The following is a 20,426-nucleotide window of genomic DNA, read 5'->3' on the forward strand; positions in this document are numbered from 1 at the left end:
TCGTAGTAGACGCCGTGTGCGTAGTAGGAGACGACGAGCAACTGCCAAGGACTGCCGGGAAAGGTCGTCTCGACGGGACAGCAGTCTTCCATCGTGAAACCTCGTCGTGTGGAGCGGTTATTCCAGAGACCGCAGTCGTTGTAGTCGATCTGCGTGTGCCTGCCACCGATGAGAACGCAGTCGGATATCTGACTGACTGACATCAAAGCCACGAGCGCAAACACTCGACGAAACATCTCGAGAACAAGCTTAGTCTCAAACACTACTCAAGATGATCCAGTAAAGTTCTGCTCGATCTCAGCTGCTTATATATCGTTAGGAAGCCTCGACTATATGGAAACACTATAAGCATGCATCATTACTATATCTTTTTGCATTTTCTAATTTGAGATGTTGGACCTAAAAGCGATTTCACAATAGCAGACAAAGCGAATGATAAAGCCTAGAATCCATGTATTTTATATAGTCCTCTAATTTCAGACATCTTTAATGGAACTAACTAAGAATAGAGTAGACATCAAGTAAGCCACCATGCAGCTATTATTATTCTACTCTAGCCACCTCAAATGTCTTAGCCAAACACAGCAACAGCTATGTTGCCAGTGTCTATACTGTTTAATTACCGGACAGCTATTAACCTAAATAGAAAGATTATATGTAATAGAATGAAAATGCAGAGTCAGCTGTCGCTCACTCAGATCAGAGCAGCTCAATCCAACACTAAAACCAACTTGACAAGCATGCACATGGAAACAGAACATCCATGTATACGCACCGTGCATAGTCCTGCAAGAAAACGAGAGAAATGCGCGCAGTAAAACAACTGTGGCTCGCATGCCAAGTCGTCGACAGTAACACGCAATGCAAATTAACGACTGCGCGGATGCGCACGAGATGAGGGGATTCTCCATGCACTCTATAGCTAGACCAGATCGTGCCAGACTATAACGGTAAAATCTCCGCCTCCAAGATACTCGTAAACGTGTTTAGAAAATTGATTAGTGCAAGACAGTCTTCTTACAAGATCCGCTCTAATCGGCACCATGCATGGTGTCGCTGCTTTATCAGAACAAGAACACGGTAGTATAGATATCCGTTCTAATTCTAACTTGCCAGCCCTAGACTATAAACGGTAAGTCCGTACAACTTCGTTTGTGAGCTACAATAAGCTCAATTTCTATAGTATCTGTAAAAGTATGTTTTCTAAGTGCAAGGCATCAAGCCATCAACAGAAACTCGAATCCTCAAAAGTTTGTTCTATTTCAGACGTAGGGACTAGACCTACTCCAGGAGTCCTTGTTTAATTTGGCAGCCGTACCATGTGGTCACTAGAGCGCTTGTCAGACACGATACTTTTAGATAGACGCGTAAGTGCACTGTGCCAACAGACACACGAACCTCAGAGTTTTTTGTTTCAGAAGTGGTCACCGTTCTGTGAGGATCGAGCGCATGCGCCCTACGCTGCGATCATCTAGCTAGACACAGACTTGACCCATGAAATTTTCATAAGCCAAAACAATGCATGCGCGCGGAGGGATGACGCGGCGTAAAGGGCTCTGGCTACGTGAGACTAGCCTTTCCCTTCAGTCTGACTTTGCTTTCTAGAGTTAATTAATTAACTAGACTCACCTAAATATTAGTGTCTGGTAGGGTAGGTGTTCCTAATTGTGGACACTCCCCGGTAATTTGAGTTACAAACACTCTTTGTCTGGTAACCTGCTACGGAGAGAGAGGAAAACATGTCCGATGTACGCACCAATGTCTAAGCTTTGGAACAATACCTGTACGACTAGAATCGCTCAACGTCTGCTAGCGCACTAGCAAAATATACGGGATAACGTCTGTGAACAGCTCAAACGGGGGTGTATCCTAATTGTGGACATGTTTTTCTCCGCCACAGAAAGCGACTGGGTCTGAGTAACAGCTGGACTAGATACCTGAATGGTTGCCGCACAAGCTGGTATTTTGGGCCGCAATCAAAACCATGTTCTGTTGTGTATCACGACGATTCCCCTGCGAAACTGTTAGCACGTACAGGGTTCCTCCCATCACGTCCACAAATTCGAGGTACACGAATCGTTCTTTTGTTGGATCATGAAAGTGCCCTGACGTTAGTTAGGCAATTATCAAGTACCTTAGTAAAGTTTTGAGCCTAGTTACGTTGACTTGTGACGTGCTAAAGAAGCGCATTATGTGCATGGAGCGAACGTGTAATTCCAGTCCAGTAAACACGTGAATATCTTCACTCATACTAGATCTAGACATCAGTAATCCACTGACAATCTAGCTGTTTTCACTGCAACTACATCTGGCCACAATAGGGTATGAAATGAGAACGAACAAAGTAGGTGGAATGTCAATATCCGCGACATTCGTAATCCAGTCAGAATTTGACTGTCTTCACTGCTACTAGATCTGGCAACAATAAGACACAAAATGAAAACCTACAGACTCACCTAGGATAGGTGGAAGGTCAAAACTACGTTGTCTGATATCAATAATCAGCTCTACCAGCAACGCAAAAAGACGCTAGAACCACAGTTTACAGTTGAGACGTTTATCTAAACGTGATTGACCGTCTCCTGCATTGCATCGTAAACAGAACACTTGGTTTCTGCAAAATTTGAACGGCACGACGCCATTTTACACAGAGGTGATACACCACAGAACATGGTTTTGATTGCGGCCCAAAATACCAGCTTGTGAGGCAACCATTCAAGTATCTAGTCCAGCTGTTACTCAGGCTCAGTCGCTTTCTGTAACGGAGAAAACAATGTCCACAATTAGGATACACCCCACGTCCAAGCTGTTTACAGACGTTATCCCGTATATTTTGCTAGTGCGCTAGCTGACGTTGTGCGATTGTAGTTGTACAGGTACCGTTACGAAGCCTAGACAATGGTGCGTATATCGGACATGTTTCACGGTCTCTTCGTGCAGGTTACCAGAGAAAAACAGCGATTGTAACTCAAATTACCGGGGAGTGTCCACAATTAGGTACTCCTACCCTACTGGTGGCGAACATCTCTGATGATCCGGCAGACTGTGGAATGCCACCAGTCTAGTCAACACTTTTTGTGAAAGTTTGTCCATGTCAAAAAGATTCTGTATATTTTAGAAATTGCAAACCTTGCGCATGCGCATAAGTGTAACACAGTACGCACGCGCAATGAATGGCGGTCGAAGTAAACGGGAAAAGTTTTGAATCGTATTCTGATGCTTTGGATGAGTACATCAGCAGTCATCTTGGTGAGAAAATATGCATACCAAAGCAACGAAATACGGATCATCTAGAAACCGCAGAAGTTCTGTTCACAAGTCCAACCAGACGAAAACGCAGAAAAGTAAACCAGTCTTACAGCAACGATAGAACACTACGCCACGAGAAACCTTCGCCGAAAACGGACGTCACAACCACGACGAATGGTCCGGGCACTCGTGGGTCACGTGATCATCACGTGCGCATACTGGAAAGACTGGAGGGACCGCTTCAGAGAGAATTAACTCCTTCTGCAACTGACGACTTGTGTAACTGTTCTGTTTTGTACGGTGTGCGCACTCCTGCCTATGCATACGGTCCTGCTCAGTCGACTCCATATCGACAAACCAGAGTCGCTTTGAATTTTCAAGACGAAGAGTCGGTATGCACCGATGACCTTCTCCAAGCTGATTGCTGTGGGGGAAAAGATGCAACTGGATCGAGAACAAAAGATGTGAGACTCAGTACAGCAACATTATCCCGAGCTCGAAGAAACAGCACAACAAACGTGATGTCAAATAGTTGTCGTGCTATTGGCAACGTTGCAAACCAGTCGATGTCATCAGACTCCATGGAAACGTTGAAGAGAGTTCTATTTGATATGCAGCAGTTAGCACTGCAGTTTCAGGTTGTAAATGAGACTGCTACGAGTAAAGGGACAGACAACTAAATTTTGGTGTAAATTTCTGCTTGTCAATGAATACAGAAATTTCACTTCAGCTGTCCAGTAGACAAACATTAGGCCATAGAATTCATAAGCTACCACCAATTGCTAATTAATTAATTAAAATGGAAATAAACTGTACATATGTATAGATGCACTTACCTAAATACATTTGGTCTCATATATCAAGTACTGGTATCTGACACACAATATATCTCATGATGAACGTCATGGGTGTGACTGTATTCTCTGTTTAATTAAGTTAAGTCGCCAACAGGGAGACAAACACTACAAAGTACAGTCGCGGGTCACTTACCGGACATGTGGACTATCCAACGGTCAAGCTTGTCACGTGGGTGATCACGTGGCTGGTCAGCTGCGTATGTATATGTACATGTGTACATCCACGTGCATGTCAGTTGTTTCTTGAAACAAGTTTGAGAGTGAGTTCAAGTGTTTCTTCTCGTATTCTACATTCATCTACATCTACATTCAGTATACCTAATGTGGAAAAAATGCCATATAATATGAACAATAGTTGAGTAACAGCTTCAGTTATCCAACATTTTCACTTATCCAACAGGGGTCCGGTCCCAAGGGGTCGGATAAGTGACTGTAACAGCATCAGCAGAGGTTACACTTGTAAGCATGCAAGAAGACACAATCCAGTATTGGTATCAGGTTTTCCTAGGCCACTGGCCACTTTCGTCCAATAGTAATTACACCCAGTGATTGTGTAACATCCATACTGTAAGTATAGGTTATTGCATGAGCGTGCTATATGGCTTTTACACGCACGAGGGGCGAGGTTATCACCCGAGGCAAATACAATAAGTAATTTATACCATGGTCATGTCACATATGAGTGCAATATTAACCGGAAGTAGCTTATTGCACACAAACATTCGTGACTGGTTGCACATCACGTGACCATGGTATAAATTTTATTATTTTCAGTCAATTTAAATTGGTATGCTAACCTCTTTGAATGCAGTCCCTGGAGCTATAGTCTGTCTAGTCCCGATTACAGTACAATTATAAACTCGTCTTATCAGCAACAGCGACTGTACTGGACAATCCGGGTGCCCATTCTTACTCACAACATTACTCATTGCCAGTACAAACCACATCTAGAATTCCATGCAGCAACATACCGCCCAATTCGAATCCCAGTCTTCCGAATTACGCTGAGGACACACACAATGTATCGCAGGAAAGACACTGCGGTATGCCACCTATCATCTATGACCTCAAATTTTGCTTCTAATTCAGAATACTAAACAACACCAACACCAGTCAAGGGTCACTGCAACATGCAGTATGACGACTATCCGGCATCTACACTTGAACATAATTTCATTCACACTGCTCATCTCTGTTCCACAATCAGAATGTTCACACTAAACAACACAACCAAATGCCAACACACACGCATGCACTAACACGTTGAGACAATTGTGTCTTAAAGAGCGACGGTTTCTCTATTCCTCAGACGGCTCTTTAGTCACAGAGAAAGGTTCCTCCACTTCAATCACTCCACTATCAACAATCTTACATTCTTGCACTGGCTTATCACGTCCGTCAGTCTTCGTATTTTCGACTTGACGTACAAATTTCTACATAATAGAAACCAAACTCATTAAAGACTAAGTTAAATAGCTGGCAATTGAAAATCAACACAATTTTTTTCAGAAATAGTGTACATCCCATTGGTCTACATAGCTATGAAAGTGTGTAGCTAAATGGTTGTGGTGTGTTAACTATAGTCTCGTCCCCATGCAGAGTCTCGGGACTTGGAATTCTCATACGGGCACCGGTCAAGGCTAGTGTGAAAGAGTCTGGGGACGAGACTATAGCCTACAGTTCCCAGTACAGGAGAACCTCGGTAATCCAAATAGCCCCGTGCCAAGCCCTGTTCAGATTAGTGAAGTTGTTCGGATTACCAAAAACGTCGAGCCTTGGAGGTCCAGATCTTTGATGCATTCTATTCACACACACACACCACACACACACACACACACACACACACACACACACACACACACACACGTCATGTTTGTGGCAAAGGACACCACTGCAACGACTACATTTACTTCTAAATAATGTGACAGTCAAGACTGAAAATAGTCAGATACGTGCGTTTGCTGAAAACTAGATAACCGCAACCCGGATCAAACACCCCAATAGGTCTGGGCACGTAAGGCAAAGCACCAAAGGTAATTCGGATTAGCGAGGTTTGACTGTACTGCATGAGTACTGTACTTATCTCCACAATGTGTGTAGATTATTACTTCTGGAGTAAGTGGTCTGCTGGTTTGAACAAAGTTTAACAAAGATCTGAACAAATTAAAACACACCAACCTACCTACACTGCAACAACACATTAATTACGTGTTCCTCTCACGATACTCATTTATTATTGTCCTAGGTCCTCTCACAGTAGCAGGTGGGTTTTCTGCTCGTAGCAAATGTCCAAGACTGTGAATATAATGGATAGAGGAGAACACCAGTAAGAAAATGAGCCTGTCTACTGTTGTAAAAAGTGAATCGTTTTTATTCTTAGACTTGATAGCTTGATACCAATATTACTCAATGAACGTATAGTTAGTGGTCTTATTGTTCTCTTCACTAGAGTAGGCCTATGCACAACGTTCATATTTCAAAATTTTGTGAAGATTCTCGACAACTAGAAGCCACCTATGAGGGGATTACACAACCCTTGTGCCAATGTAAGCCCATGTATGTGAGTCATGTAGCGATTGTAACTCCACCTTAAAGGTGCAAGGTCACAGTCGGACATGTGCACTGCATCCCTTTTAAAAGGTTGCACTTTCTCAAACACTCAGTAACCGCGAAGATTTAGAAGCTCTAATTTGCACTGAAGGCAACACTGACTGTAGTCTCTCTATAGCCTGAATTGGAATGATCAAGACGTTCAAGTATGAAGTTGTGTTAGACCGGGTCTCTGGTAGCTAAATTCTAGGCTTTTTAGATGTAGTTCTCGTAGTTTTTCTTCTAAAACCTCAAACTGAGGTTGCTACACTGCAGTTTTGGTAAAATTCGACAAGCACCCTCGCACTTCGAGCCAAATCGGAGTTCCAAACCAGAAAGCACACATCACGTTCCCATATGTTGCATCTGCCGTAGTCACGTCTTTCTCTCAGAGTAACCAAGCACACTCAGTTCACAGTGAGCACCAAAAATTGTATTGTTTAAAGCGTACACTGCTACCATACCCGTCAATTGACACCTAAATATCCAGTTTTGCAGTAGTTTTGTCTATTGACCTTTGCGCATGCGCAACATACGAACAGCCTTTGAAGGGCTTACTGGCGATCGAAACTGATATTCTTGCCAGGACACTTGAACATATGTTACATACAATAGCTATGACACAAAAGCTACCTCACTTGAGATCGGCTCAAGTGCGTATGTCCAACCATGACACTGCACCTTTAAAATGATAGCGAGAACCTACTACACACACACACACACACACACACACACACAAACACAAACACACATGCACAAACACACACACACACACACGCACACGCACAAACACACACACACACACACACACACACACACACACACACACACACACACACACACACACACACACACACCTCTAAAAACATTGCAATCATGCTCCACATTGTAATCATCAGCAGACGTCAAACCACCAAACATAATACCCGTTTACACAAGAACTTGCAAGTGGGCCAGCTCGTACTGGCTCAATTTCTACGATACGTGTAAACGCAAGCTAAGCCGTGCCAGATCGGCTCGGTATTTCTAGCCGGGCTAGCGCGGGCTGGCTTGGGTAAATGCATTATGTAAATGCATAGCGTGCTGGAAACGAGCCGCACATGCTCATTTTACAAATGACGTGGAGCAAGACGGAGACTCTGTGTCTTATCCAGTTGTGGAGCAACCAAGATGAGCAAGAAATCTAGCTTTTGAACTCCATTGCTGCAACAGTCGCCTGGCGATAGACCTACGTCTCGTATAATAGTACAATGTCTCGTATATGTTCTACCCATTTCTCGATATGACTGTTGTAAAGCCATAGAGAAAAATGCGAGCAGCTTGGCTTATGTCCATTGCAAACGTGAGCTAATGTGAGCTATGTCAATCTCAAGTAACTAACCCACGTTAATGACACGCATTGGCTCACTTCTACAGTGTGTTGTGTAAACGCAGGCTGGAATACTGGGCTGGCATGGCTCAGCGTGCTCGTGTAAACAGGGTATAAGACACGAGTACTTTGATCAAGAAAATGGTGAACTCAACACGTGACTGCTTGCCACATTGTAACAACGATACAAATCTACAGTTACTGGTGATGAAGTATACAAGCATAACTCAATCAATAGATGATATTCGGGGTGGGGTGGGGGTGGGGGTGGAGCTTCTAGAGCATGCACAATCTTGAGGGTAACAAGCACCTTTTGCCGATCTCGCTGTACACAAAGTCCACGTTTCCAGGTCTACTTCTGAACCGTAGATCATCTGCCGTTGACTAGGCTTTATAAGTAAGTTCACTACTTACTATTTCGTGCATGTTGTGAGAGACTTTGCCTGCGTAGAGACGCGTACGAAGCCATTTCTTGAGTACGGCTTCTCGAGGGTAAGAGACTGCTGTTCAAGCTGAAGGTGCCTGATTCACACTCTGAACAGATATACGTGGAGTGGAAGTACAGACTACTCATTGCCAGAGATGAATTAGTTTTGGCGAGTGAAATCATGCCACCTGGGAACCCATTTCGGGTAACCAGACATGTAGGCGTTCCGCGTTGTTTCTGGGCAGTCTAGCTTGCTTCTGTATATATGTAATTGACCAAGTCGAAGTTCTTACTGTGATAACTTGCACTCGATAAGTACACTGACGCGGATCAGAGTACAGTACACGTACTCTGTAGTCTGTTTACAATTAGCACTGCCAGTCTACAAGTCCCAGCAACTGTTTATGTCTAAAGTAACGCAACACATACACACTATTCCATAGCTGTAATGTCTAAATCAGAAAGCAAAGGCTGTTCTACCTCATCTGCAGTTGATCAAGACATGTGTGTAGTAGTGATATCAAAAGTGAAGATGTTAGTTGTCAAAAATGTCACTGAGGCGCTGAAGCTGATGGTTTACGTCCGATAATTGAACAACAAGCAAATGAAATAGTGTAACTTCAATACAAGATTAGAGTTCTCGAGCAAGACCTTGCATCTGCAGAGTCTGGGTTACAAGGAAAGGCATTCTCATGATAAAATCAAGTCTTACACAGGTTTTGTGTAGAGAAATGTACTTGATACAGTGTGGAGTTCGACTGAAAGCAGCCAAGACAATTTCTCTGTATAGCAAACAAAGAATCAGGCCAAGGCACATCAAGTGATGTGTAAGCTCACGAGCTCACCGCGTTCCATTACGAGTTGGCTAGGCTAGACAAACTTTTGCTGACTCTAGTTTGACAAGATACATAGTCTCACAGTTCCACAGTTCAAGTAGTTCGCTAGATGGGGGAAAAGTAGTCCTAGTTTCAGCCACACAGACAGTGACAGTGCGTCATGTTCGGTTACCCCGAATGGGTTCCCCTACCGCAAAATCTTCATCTGACAAAACTTCAATCACTAAGCAATGAGTAGTCTGTCTTTCCACTCCACGTGCATCTGTTCGGAGTGTGAATACAGCAGTCTCTTACCCTCGAGAAGCTGTACTCAAGAAATAGCTTCCTACGCGTCTCTACGCAGGCAAAATCTCTTACAAGATGCACGAAATGGTAAGTAGTGAACTTACTTACAAAGCCTAGTCAACGGCAAGATGATCTACGGTTCAGAAGCAGACCCAAAACAAGGACTTTGTGTACAGCAAGATTGGCGAAACGTACGTGTTACCCTCGAGATTGCGCATGCTCTAGAAGCTCCGCCCCAATATTGTCTATACAAAATACACTCAATCGACTAATAAATTAATTTTGCTAATCAAGAAATGGCTAGTATGCATGACACTTACAGAAACGACTTACACAAAACGAAACACGAAACTTACCATTCCTTCAAGAACTTTGCCAAACACAACGTGTCTACCATTTAGCCATGTCGTCTTTTCAGTTGTGATAAAGAACTGAGAACCATTTGTATCTTTTCCAGCATTGGCCATGCTCACCCAACCGGCTCCATAGTGCTCCAATTTGAAGTTCTCGTCAGCGAATTTATCACCATAAATACTCTTACCTGCAATACAAACGAGGATAATATGTAAACTGTCACACTGACACACACACTAACACACGTGCGTGCGCATGCACGCACACACACACACACACACACACACACACACACACACACACACACACAGAGTCACCTTCAATCATTTTTATATCACTTTTAAAGTTTAGAAAACTCTAGATACACTCAAGCATACAACATTTAAGGCATGACTACTATGCCTATTATTTGATTATACGGATCAGTGCATCTAATTACACAGCAACACCCAGACCATGCACTTCACTTGTTGCCTTCCAATAAAAAAATTGCAAGTATTTTCCACTCCAGACAGTCGGAATACAGCAGCATACAATTTCTGCTCTGCAATGATTTCAAGTGTTAGAGGCAATCATTACTTTGGTATACTCATACACTTTGTACAAAGTCAGTAAACTAAATCAAGTCATACCTATAACGTACACTGCCCGTTAACTTATTTATATGCACGTGCCCAATATCCAGGAGTAAACCGTGTTATACAGCCAACAAGTTTTATCTCGTATACAACACCTCATATCAACCAATCAACATGCCTAATGGTCACTTGACAAATTCTAACTGAGAAGATACAGTGTGCATCAGGGCCGTAGAAGCCGGTCCGGCTGGTCCATCCCATTTTTTCTAAGGTGAACAGGCCTAATTCAGACCCGCAGGAACCACGTAAGCATGCAGTCTGGTCAGTCCAGTTTTGCTGGGTACCTTTAATCAAAAACTATATTAGATATTAATCACCTATATTTTCAATCAGAAGTTTCAGGCAATTGTCGACTGTCCAAAGTCCAGTTTAAAGTTTAAACAAAAGCTAATTGTAGCATTTTAATTGAATTGCTATTTACACTGCCCAGAGGACCGAGGTCATTGCGTAGCCTGTATTACAGTAATTGTTGGTAAATGAGAGTAATTATTCAACAACCCGTTGTACAATAGATTATTTACCTAGTATGCTGGAAGACTGCTCTCTTGCACTAATGGACCACACCCTTTAGCGCGCGCTAGGCCGGACTATAGCTACTTTTCAAATGCTTCCTACGGGCCTGCTGCATGTATACATCTATGCTTCCTAAAATACTATATAGTAATCTAACAAACACTAACAACAACATACACGTCATACAAACAAGCAGCCAAGCAGACGTTCAGCAATTGATCCAATAACAGCAAATAACAGCAACTAATCACCTCCAGTTCCGTCGCCTTTAGTAAAGTCTCCACCTTGAATCATGAATCCTTTAATTACGCGATGAAAAGCGCTTCCCTTGTAGCCAAACCCCTTCTACAAGCAGCGAAAAGTCAAACAACAACTAAGCAAATACAGAAATCTCTCCCACAATCGTATCCGACCTCTCCGCTTGCGAGTGCAGCAAAGTTTTCAGCCGTCTTTGGGACTGTCTTCCCAAATAGACCGATAACGACCTTACCTACCGGCTCCCCGCCAATAGAAATATCGAAAAAGACCTAAAAACGCACACAAACGTTGACTCGCTTGTCTGCATATCCGTGATTGCAATGGTCGCGCTGTTTGTGTGGTTGGGAGACAGAGTGATACCTTTTTGGTCACTTTTGGTCCTTTGGATGCTTCGGTCGTTTTGGATGTGAAGTAGAGGAAGGCGATGATGCAGAGCACGATCAATGTTGTTAATTTCGCCATTGTGCTCTTCGGCCACGTGGCCATATGACACACGGCTTGGCACTTTCCAATTGGTCAGATCGGTTCACGTGACAAGTAAACAAAGTACCCGGATTTTGTACTAAATTGTTGTACTGTACGTTGGATACATCTCCAGTCGGTCTTACCTTTTAGTACAGTAGCTACGCAGTAGTTATAGTTTGTTAATATCTACCGGTAGATATAAAAAGGGCTACGGTCTCAGCTCTGGCTACGGTCTCAGCTCTGGCCACGTCATGGGTTGCCACACCACGTGCGTTAGCTGTCACGTGTGCATAAGACTTACGTGTTTTCACACGTGTGGTTGGCCTAACTAGACAAGCAGGAAGAAGTTCGAACAGACATGCAACACGTGAATGCGACAGAAATATATCATATCATATCATATGATAAAGGTTTATCTAATTATCACACATGTCTAGTCGTGTTCTTTGGTATGATGGCAAGCAGGAGAATCAGAGGTAATACGTAGGCGTCTCGTAAACCTTGAAACTTGAAAGTGACCAATAATTGACCTTGACGACAGCAGTGGTCGAATGTCCTTGAACGGAGAAAGGCATCATCGAAAATGATGAACACCCACTTTGATTAGTATTTACATTTGATTGTAGTTTCCTAGCAACCGAGTTAAAAATTTCAAACATCTTACAAGTAAATGTTATTCGTAGAAAAGCACACGATTTTGGTTGTCTTCTAGGCAACGATTATAACAAGGGAGGGAGATTCCCTAAGGTCACATGCAGATCTCTCTAAATTAATTTATAATTAATGTTTGTTACGGCTTCAATTCTTTTACAAACGATGGCATTTCAGCACAACTTGATGCACACGCGTTAGATAAAGGAAGATCGTTGTTTTCACTATGCACAACGTCGCTACTGTCTAGATACGTATACGACTAGGTACTAGAAACCGATAATTGCAAGGTGTGAAGTACGCGGTACCGATGCTGCAGTAGATACATGCATGCCTGAGGATGACAGAACGATCAGAATAGAAATGACGCAAGATCTAGTTGGTACCTTCCCTCACCTGTTGCCTAGGTATCATGCATTTCAATTAAGCAGAATGTGCTCCCCTTCATCCTTATAAAAGAGCCCCTCTCCAAACGCAAACATCAATTGCTTTGAGCTGCTCTAGGCCGGTGTGTGTAAACGAAAATGACTACGTTGAAGAGTGCGTCTCTGGTGCTTGTGTTCTCTCTGTTGTTCTCCACACTGTCAGGTATCTACATGCCTCTGTAGCTGTAGACATAAGTCTAGGTACAAATCTCGCAACGTTTTGTAACTAGAGTGCGATCGCAGATTTTGAGCAATGATTTTTGTATAGCTTACTAATTGTTTTCTCTCTCCAGGAGCTCTACCCTGTGCTTTCCCTAGCGGTTATCTCTCCAACGATGACATCGAGGTAGTACTTGAAGACGGTGTTGCGAAGTACAGCTGCAAGAACAAAACGCATTATGAAATCGACGGTCCGAAGACGAAAACTTGCAACGAGTCAAATGGAATCTGGACACCTAAAGAAAGTCCCCGTTGTGGTAAATAAATTAAGTTTTAAAATATTTTAATTAATTTTTAAAATATATTGCAGTGTTTGTCTATTTTACTAATGGTTTTTGTTAAGTTCTAGTCTGTATCTCTCCAATATCAAATTCTACGTACAGATCCAACGAGTCTTTTTACTTGGACGCTACCAACTGCAAATATTCTTTCTCTGGTTATGGTAAATCGAGAAGGAAGCAGACAGAAGAATACATTTGTCAAAACGGGACGTGGAATAAACCCATTCCAAAACCTTGCGACTGCAATGTCTGTACTGCGCCTCGTCGACAGATGATGAATGCTCAACTTATAAGAGTGTCTTCAAAATGCATTAGAAATAGAACGAAAGCCTACTATGCGTGCACTACAGCTGGTCTAGGAGCAATTCAGGTTTGTCTCAATGGAGAGTGGAGATGGAAAAGCTCTCCGCCTCAGTGCACCAACATTTCGTGCAACGCAAACGACCTACCACCTGGAGTCGTAATGAGATCGAAAACGCCAACAGGATATGACATCACAAACTTTGTTTTCAACAAAGGAGCGACAGTGAAGCTCGAATGTCAAGAACGCAAGTTCATCATACGTGGAAGCAAACGTGCCCTTTGTACCAAACGTGGATGGAAGTATGTGAGAAAACCTCAGTGCAAACCGAAGAGAAACAAGTCAGACAGACAAGCGGTAACGGAGAAAAAAACCACAAGTTAAGGATTGAGACACATGGCATGTGCGATGATTATTCATATCGTAGCTATGTAGAGCTTCGCTGTTAGTGTCTTAGCAATTATCTACAGATATATGGTGGTATGTAGCCAGAGAGACGCGGTACCGGTACCGTACGCGTACGTTAGTGCATTGTAGTCTGCATTGTAGTAGTCAATGTTGCTAAGCAATACGACAATATTTACTTCATTCTGTCGTCGTCGACTGGCTAAGCGGTGAAAGCCAGACGAAAACATCGTTTCCTATCTAAAGATACCGTGCGGAACAGCACTATAATGCCCGTGCGCGCGTTAGCTCAGAAAAAATGCGTTTAGTTTGAATTCGCTGAACGATTTCGCTTGAAACTTTGCACATTTCTTTACTAATAGTTCGTCCGTATTATCTCAACGTAGAGATGGTATCAAAGTGTGTCTTTATAACTAACGTTATTGAGACCATCCAGTCACTCAATCTTCGATCCGATTCTACGCATGCGCCCCTAAAGTGAGTATGCTTTAAAATTATATAGTGCAACCTGCACAGCTTTAAAATATATAAACGACAGCGTGAAATGGTCTCGCCAGTCTTTTCACTCTAACTAATAGTCAAGATGGTCCTTGCTCTAACATTGTCTGTTGTCACACCTAGGCACTTTTTTGTCATACTAATCCAATGTTGTCATACTAAAATTGTAATACAATAATACAATGTTTTAATATAATAATAATACAATACAATACTACAATTAATAATAATACAATTTTAATAAAATATAATACAATACAATACTACAAGCCGTGATGGTCTAAGTACTTCTGAAGCAGGGTTTGCTTCCGGTACTTGTAATAGACTTTACAAACCAGACTGATCTGGTTGAGCACGACAATTAATAATAATACAATTTTAATAAAATATAATACAATACAATACTACAATTAATAATAATACAATTTTAATACAATAATAATACAATACAATACTACAATTAATAATAATACAATTTTAATACAATAATAATACAATACAATACTACAATTAATAATAATACAATTTTAATAAAATATAATACAATACAATACTACAATTAATAATAATACAATTTTAATACAATAATAATACAATACAATACTACAATTAGTAATAATACAATTTTAATGGTTAGCGACAATGGCTACCACTCCATGGTTTGGGGGTTCAAACACCAGTGACAATAGTAAATTATGAAACTTGTCTGTCTTTCTTTCTCATGTTTCTCTAGCTTTATCCATGAGACTATGACTCATTTCAGTCGTTGGGGAGTTTCTGTGGTCTGGCGAACGGTCCGTTGACGATGACGTTCAGTGCTTTCCTGGTGGTCGTTGATATCCACTAGGCGTGCTGTCTACGAGTTCGCGGTCACCGTAATGCCTGCAATCTATATCGAATTGGCTAGTCATTGATCGCCGTATGGAATGCACGGAAACATGTACCCTGCTGGGCTCACCTGCCGGGTTGGTGGGCGCCCAGATGGGGGTAAAGACCCACTTGCCCATTATGGAGGGGCATAACGACATTTTAATACAATAATAATACGATACAATACGACAATTAATAATGACACAATTTCGATACAATAATAATACAATACAATAATACAATTAATAATAATACAATTTTAATACAATAATAATACAATACAATACTACAATTAATAATAACATAATTTTAATACAATAATAATACAATACAATATCGAATTGGCTAGTCATTGATCGCCGTATGGACTACACGGAAACATGTACCCCGCTGGGCTCACCTGCCGGGTTGGTGGGCGCCCAGATGGGGGTAAAGACCCCACTTGCCCATTATGGAGGGGCATAACGACACAATGCAATACTACAATTAATAATAATACAATTTTAATACATTACATATGTATAAAATTAATACAATATAATATTATGTTTTAAAACAATTGATGTTGTTATACGCAAAGAATGTCGTGACGTCATACCAATGCAATGTCGTCATACTAATACAATGTCGTCATAACAGACTAGCACAAAGATAGAGAAATGACCGCACAACTGGTCAAGTCCGTCATCATTGCAGTTGCACCAAGAAAGTCTCGGAAACTCGTCAAATCGAACTCGTAAATAGAAGGCAGTTCATCGACTTGTTAGATTCCTTTCTCCTTATCACGAAATCCGCGTGCGCAGCCGGAGACAAACCATTCCCTAGCAGTTACGAATCAGTTGCATCTCTCGGTCACCACACTTCCATATCAGATGGCTTGATCCGAGCATGTTTGGTAATACCCGGAGAATCTGTACATTTTAGGTATTTAATGGTAGCTGCTCAAATAGCTCCGTTACGGAATCTTCTCAAAATGCCATCATTTGGAATTTTTATATTCGTTGCGTTTGCTTGCATATTGGTTATCAGCAAGAGCTCACCTGTTTGCCCAAACAGTAAGTCAAAGGCGAGTTTGTTGTAAAGGGTTTAGTCTCTATAGAGTTGACTGTTTGTGTTAGAATCGTTAACGAAAGTGTGTCGACACCCTGATAACCTTACTAACGACACTTTCGCGAAAGGTCAAGTGCTGAGGCTTCCCTCTTCGTGTCCTCTGACAGATTCTGAGGTCACCGCAGTACCAGCTACAACTATGCACACTTGTCAGCAGAATGGTTCGTGGATACCTCCGTACGTGGACCGCTGTCCGAGTAAGTGATCCACTATATTGTTGGTGCTGTAGTGTGTGTGTGTGTGTGTGTGTGTGTGTGTGTGTGTGTGTGTGTGTGTGTGTGTGTGTGTGTGTGTTCGTGCGTGTGTGTGTGTGTGTGTGTGTGTGTGTGTGTGTGTGTGTGTGTGTGTGCCCAGCCTCTAGAAATTTGCTCGTTTGACTAAAACCTGTCGCTATAGATCATTCCACTTCGTCACCTCCTGTCATCGGCGACAACTCTGCTTGCAAAGACGGAAACCAATGCCGAGTGTGCCACATTTCTAATCTGCGAACGCCGAAAGAAATCATGATTGCAAACTCCAACCGCTCCATCTTTTCTATCGGCCAAAAAGTATCGTTGCTATGCAAAGACAGGAATAGTGTCTTCACGTTGACTCATAATGACAAGGACACTGCGGTGTTAAAGAAGCAGGAGAAGTCAGTAAAGGCAAAATGTGTTCGATCCAAAGGAGGGGATGCTGCGTGGAAAATACCGACACATAAAACTTGCACAGAGAAAATCAATTGAGTTTTGCTGTTTAGCCAAGACCGATCGACAGAGAACGGTTTGCAGTCCATGAAGCACTACTGAGCTGCTTGATTGATAGAAATGTTGTTAGCTATAGTATTGCATTTTGCTTAGTCTGACAGAAAGTTGAGACAATGACGCTCATCCATGATCATAGCTAAGTCCCCTATCTATAGCAAATACAGACTGCAATTTCGTGCACGTGCTTAAGTAAGTACAAGCAATCTGGTCTATACAGCAGGCCCGGATCCAGATGGGGGTTCAGGGGGTTGAAACCTCCTCTTTTCCAATGGGCGTGTTTCAATAATTTCATTAGAAAAGAAAAAAGTAGCAATGCTATAAATAACTGCTACCAGGTCAACCTCCTCTTTCAAAAATTCCTGGATCTGGGACTGTACAGGGTCTTGATTTAACCCTTTCTAGCTGCTTACTCGGTTTCCCACACGTAATTTGAGACTATTGTAATGTATATAATAATAAATGTGACGTCACCGGTGATAGGATTCAATTAATTTCTAGCAGACAGTAATAAAGCTTACATGATAAAGGTAAGGAACGGATGCGGAGTTTCCGTAGAATTGCGGTAATTGAAAGAGCTCATTGTGTCACGTCAATCAAGACAAGTCAAGACACACAAGAATTTCCAAGACCACAGACGGCACGTGGCATGATATTAATAATTTTAATTTAAGTTAATAAAATACCTAGAAATACAGTTTTGCATTTCTCTATGTTTAGTAATTAATTAAAGATTCCCGCAAAAGAATGACAGGAGAAGTTGTTTTCGCTCAGACAAATTGCATTCTAGGGTTAGAGCAGTCCGAGATGGGGTCAGAAACAGAAGCAAACACAAAATCACAACACTCGCACTCGTGCAAACAACAAGCAGGCACACGCGAGCGGTGATACGGTATCTAGAGACTTAATTAAATTAAATAAATAATTAATTAATTAGCTACTATCATCCAGAACGGTATATACACAGCTTTGCTACATTTCATGAGTCTCACGTAGGGCCAGACCTTCGGCGTACGCGGAGCGGATAGGGAGTATTTACAGAAACTGATCTGAATAATATGAAACCAAATCGGAAGCTAGCGTACAATGCAAAAAGGGTATTACAATTATGCGTGAGATTGTCCCATTATGTAATTCCCAATAATGTCAGATTTCTCAGCGGTGCTCAAGGGAACACTCACACTATCAAATATAGAACGTACCCTAGACATTTGCCGGGACAATTCTAGACACACATGCACATGCAAGGGACTCTTGGAGACACACGGAGAAGCTAACTAATCTCCGCCCACTAGCTGCATGTGGTCCCACTACAGACTGTTTCTTGAGAATTAAACCATTATGATACCTACCTTTCAATTAAACGTCACTCTTTCAATTGCTGAAGCTGTGAAAAAAGTCATTTGATTCCGTTCTTCACACTAGCTTTCGTGGCTGACCTGACTAACTAAAAGGGAATGTTAAATTAACACCTCCACAACCAATGGACGTTCACTTATCTTGCAAAATGTCACGCAATCAGAGACAATTAAAGAAGCATATAATGAATAGGGACTGCAGCCTGCGAACATACACGCTGCTCCACTGATGGTAAGAGCGATGCTACACAAAGAGCTGGTGGTGTTGTTCCTTGGACACTGCATGCTCTTGAGCCTCTGTTCAAGCGATGCTGTACAAAGTGAGTCGAACTGTCGATGTCTCACCATGAGCTCGTTCATATTATAACATTTGACCTAGACAATGGAACGTGCCACCATCCCGCCCTGAATGGAACATATAAAGAGAATGAAGCTGTCAGGCTACAATCAGGCTGCCCACCTCAGCCAACTACTCACACTTGTCAAGCAGATGGAACATGGAAGCCAAAAATTCGCAAAATATGCAAGCAATCTAGTAATTAAATAATCTGTTATTATGTGACGACTAACATGTACTAAATTGCGTGATGTGTTCTCTGTAGGAAAGTGTAAACATCCTTCCAAATCTGTTAAGGAACGATTTGACGTGAATAATGAAATAAAGATGCCTGCAACCTGCACCGACTCAACCAATACAAATTCATCTGAAGCATTCACACAGCACGTGTGTCAGCCAAACGGACAATGGAAGCCACGTTACGTGAATCCTTGCAAGCGTAGAAACAGGTGCGCCTGCGCTGAACCTCCTCAATATCCAAAGGCTCGACTAGAAACCCTCAAAAGGGCCTGCCCTAGGGAAGGAACTAAAGCCATCTATGGGTGTCAAAGCAACATGAAAGGAGGAGGAATATTAGTATGCAGAGATGGCCAATGGAGGGGTGATCCAATTCAGTGCCACAAACAAATAAAATCAGGCAACAACAATGGTACTGGTTTACAACAATCGACATGCAGTCGCAAAATATGCAAGCAATCTAGTAATTAAATAATCTGTTATTATGTGACGACTAGAATGTACTAAATTGTGTGATGTGTTCTCTGTAGAAAAGTGTAAACATCCTTCCAAATCTGTTAAGGAACGATTTGACGTGAATAATGAAATAAAGATGCCTGCAACCTGCAATGACTCAACCAATACAAATTCATCTGAAGCATTCACACATCACGTGTGTCAGCCAAATGGACAATGGAAGCCACGTTACGTGAATCCTTGCAAGCGTAGAAACAGGTGCGCCTGCGCTGAACCTCCTCAATATCCAAAGGCTCGACTAGAAATCCTCAAAAGGGCCTGCCCTAGGGAAGGAACTAAAGCCATCTATGAGTGTCAAAGCAACATGAAAGGAGGAGGAATATTAGTATGCAGAGATGGCCAATGGAGGGGTGATCCAATTCAGTGCCACAAACAAATGAAATCAGGCAACAACAGTGGTACCGGTTTACAACAATCGACATGCAGTCTTGATGAACTCCTACTAAAGGTTCCCCCAGAGATATCCATAGTGGCTGCCAATCAATCAATCTATCGAACAAAAAAGAGACTGCAGCTACAATGTGATAAATACAACAAGATCATAGGACCCAAGAGGGTCAAATGTAACCACGGAAAATGGGAATACACTGGGAAATCCAAACAGCAGGTGCCAAGATGTCACAAGCTCAACTAGA

General features: G+C 42.1%; 4 protein-coding genes and 1 long non-coding RNA gene across 8 annotated transcripts; 3 read left to right on the plus strand and 2 right to left on the minus strand.

Moving 5' to 3' along the window:
• Nucleotides 1-11: 11 nt before the first annotated feature.
• LOC134192172 (uncharacterized) lies at nt 12-1,809 on the minus strand. Of its 2 annotated transcripts, none has more exons than XR_009971907.1 (3): nt 1,782-1,809; nt 1,630-1,719; nt 12-329 (listed from the first exon to the last, which is right to left on the minus strand). It is a non-coding gene; the product is annotated as an uncharacterized LOC134192172 (long non-coding RNA). The 2 variants fall into 2 exon arrangements; XR_009971906.1 differs by having other exon boundaries at nt 12-342.
• Nucleotides 1,810-3,173: 1,364 nt separating this feature from the next.
• Nucleotides 3,174-4,099, plus strand: LOC134192462 (uncharacterized). The gene has a single exon (XM_062661201.1). The coding sequence runs from the start codon at nt 3,174-3,176 to the stop codon at nt 3,927-3,929; it is 756 nt and encodes a 251-aa protein (XP_062517185.1). The 3' UTR covers nt 3,930-4,099.
• Nucleotides 4,100-5,262: 1,163 nt separating this feature from the next.
• On the minus strand, nt 5,263-11,869 carry LOC134191913 (peptidyl-prolyl cis-trans isomerase B-like). Its single transcript, XM_062660553.1, has 5 exons — nt 11,736-11,869; nt 11,531-11,644; nt 11,369-11,462; nt 9,969-10,153; nt 5,263-5,539 (listed from the first exon to the last, which is right to left on the minus strand). Exons 1-5 carry the CDS (start codon nt 11,859-11,861, stop codon nt 5,405-5,407), a joined length of 654 nt encoding a protein of 217 aa, XP_062516537.1. The 5' UTR covers nt 11,862-11,869; the 3' UTR covers nt 5,263-5,404.
• A 143-nt stretch (nt 11,870-12,012) lies between these two features.
• Nucleotides 12,013-14,305, plus strand: LOC134191912 (E-selectin-like). 3 transcript variants are annotated; one of them, XM_062660549.1, is made up of 4 exons: nt 12,013-12,250; nt 12,996-13,079; nt 13,210-13,392; nt 13,479-14,305. In XM_062660549.1, the coding sequence occupies exons 2-4, from the start codon at nt 13,016-13,018 to the stop codon at nt 14,099-14,101; spliced, it is 870 nt and encodes a 289-aa protein (XP_062516533.1). In that variant the 5' UTR covers nt 12,013-12,250; nt 12,996-13,015; the 3' UTR covers nt 14,102-14,305. The 3 variants fall into 3 exon arrangements, with proteins under 3 accessions (XP_062516533.1, XP_062516535.1, XP_062516534.1); XM_062660551.1 differs by lacking the exon at nt 12,996-13,079; XM_062660550.1 differs by lacking the exon at nt 12,013-12,250 and having other exon boundaries at nt 12,572-13,079.
• A 4,634-nt stretch (nt 14,306-18,939) lies between these two features.
• On the plus strand, nt 18,940-20,425 carry LOC134191865 (complement factor H-like). Its single transcript, XM_062660496.1, has 4 exons — nt 18,940-19,021; nt 19,081-19,236; nt 19,304-19,738; nt 19,806-20,425. Exons 1-4 carry the CDS (start codon nt 18,943-18,945, stop codon nt 20,423-20,425), a joined length of 1,290 nt encoding a protein of 429 aa, XP_062516480.1. The 5' UTR covers nt 18,940-18,942.
• The last annotated feature ends 1 nt before the right edge of the window (nt 20,426 follows it).

Source organism: Corticium candelabrum, chromosome 16 (genome assembly GCF_963422355.1).
Source record: "Corticium candelabrum chromosome 16, ooCorCand1.1, whole genome shotgun sequence".
Lineage (NCBI taxonomy): Eukaryota > Metazoa > Porifera > Homoscleromorpha > Homosclerophorida > Plakinidae > Corticium > Corticium candelabrum.

Excerpts from the sequence above, each read along its gene's own strand:
- LOC134191913 (XM_062660553.1), bottom strand. The coding sequence starts at position 11,861 with ATGGCCACGTGGCCGAAGAGCACAATGGCGAAATTAACAACATTGATC. Across the intron at positions 11,645-11,735 it reads GACCAAAAGTGACCAAAAAG|GTCTTTTTCGATATTTCTAT; the intron begins GTATCACTCTGT and ends GTGCGTTTTTAG. Across the intron at positions 10,154-11,368 it reads TAAAGGCGACGGAACTGGAG|GTAAGAGTATTTATGGTGAT; the intron begins GTGATTAGTTGC and ends TTTGTATTGCAG.
- LOC134191865 (XM_062660496.1), top strand. The coding sequence starts at position 18,943 with ATGCTACACAAAGAGCTGGTGGTGTTGTTCCTTGGACACTGCATGCTC. Across the intron at positions 19,022-19,080 it reads TTCAAGCGATGCTGTACAAA|ACAATGGAACGTGCCACCAT; the intron begins GTGAGTCGAACT and ends CATTTGACCTAG. Across the intron at positions 19,237-19,303 it reads CAAAATATGCAAGCAATCTA|GAAAGTGTAAACATCCTTCC; the intron begins GTAATTAAATAA and ends TGTTCTCTGTAG.
- LOC134192462 (XM_062661201.1), top strand. The coding sequence starts at position 3,174 with ATGGCGGTCGAAGTAAACGGGAAAAGTTTTGAATCGTATTCTGATGCT.
- LOC134191912 (XM_062660549.1), top strand. The coding sequence starts at position 13,016 with ATGACTACGTTGAAGAGTGCGTCTCTGGTGCTTGTGTTCTCTCTGTTG. Across the intron at positions 13,080-13,209 it reads GTTGTTCTCCACACTGTCAG|GAGCTCTACCCTGTGCTTTC; the intron begins GTATCTACATGC and ends TTCTCTCTCCAG. Across the intron at positions 13,393-13,478 it reads TAAAGAAAGTCCCCGTTGTG|TTCTAGTCTGTATCTCTCCA; the intron begins GTAAATAAATTA and ends GTTTTTGTTAAG.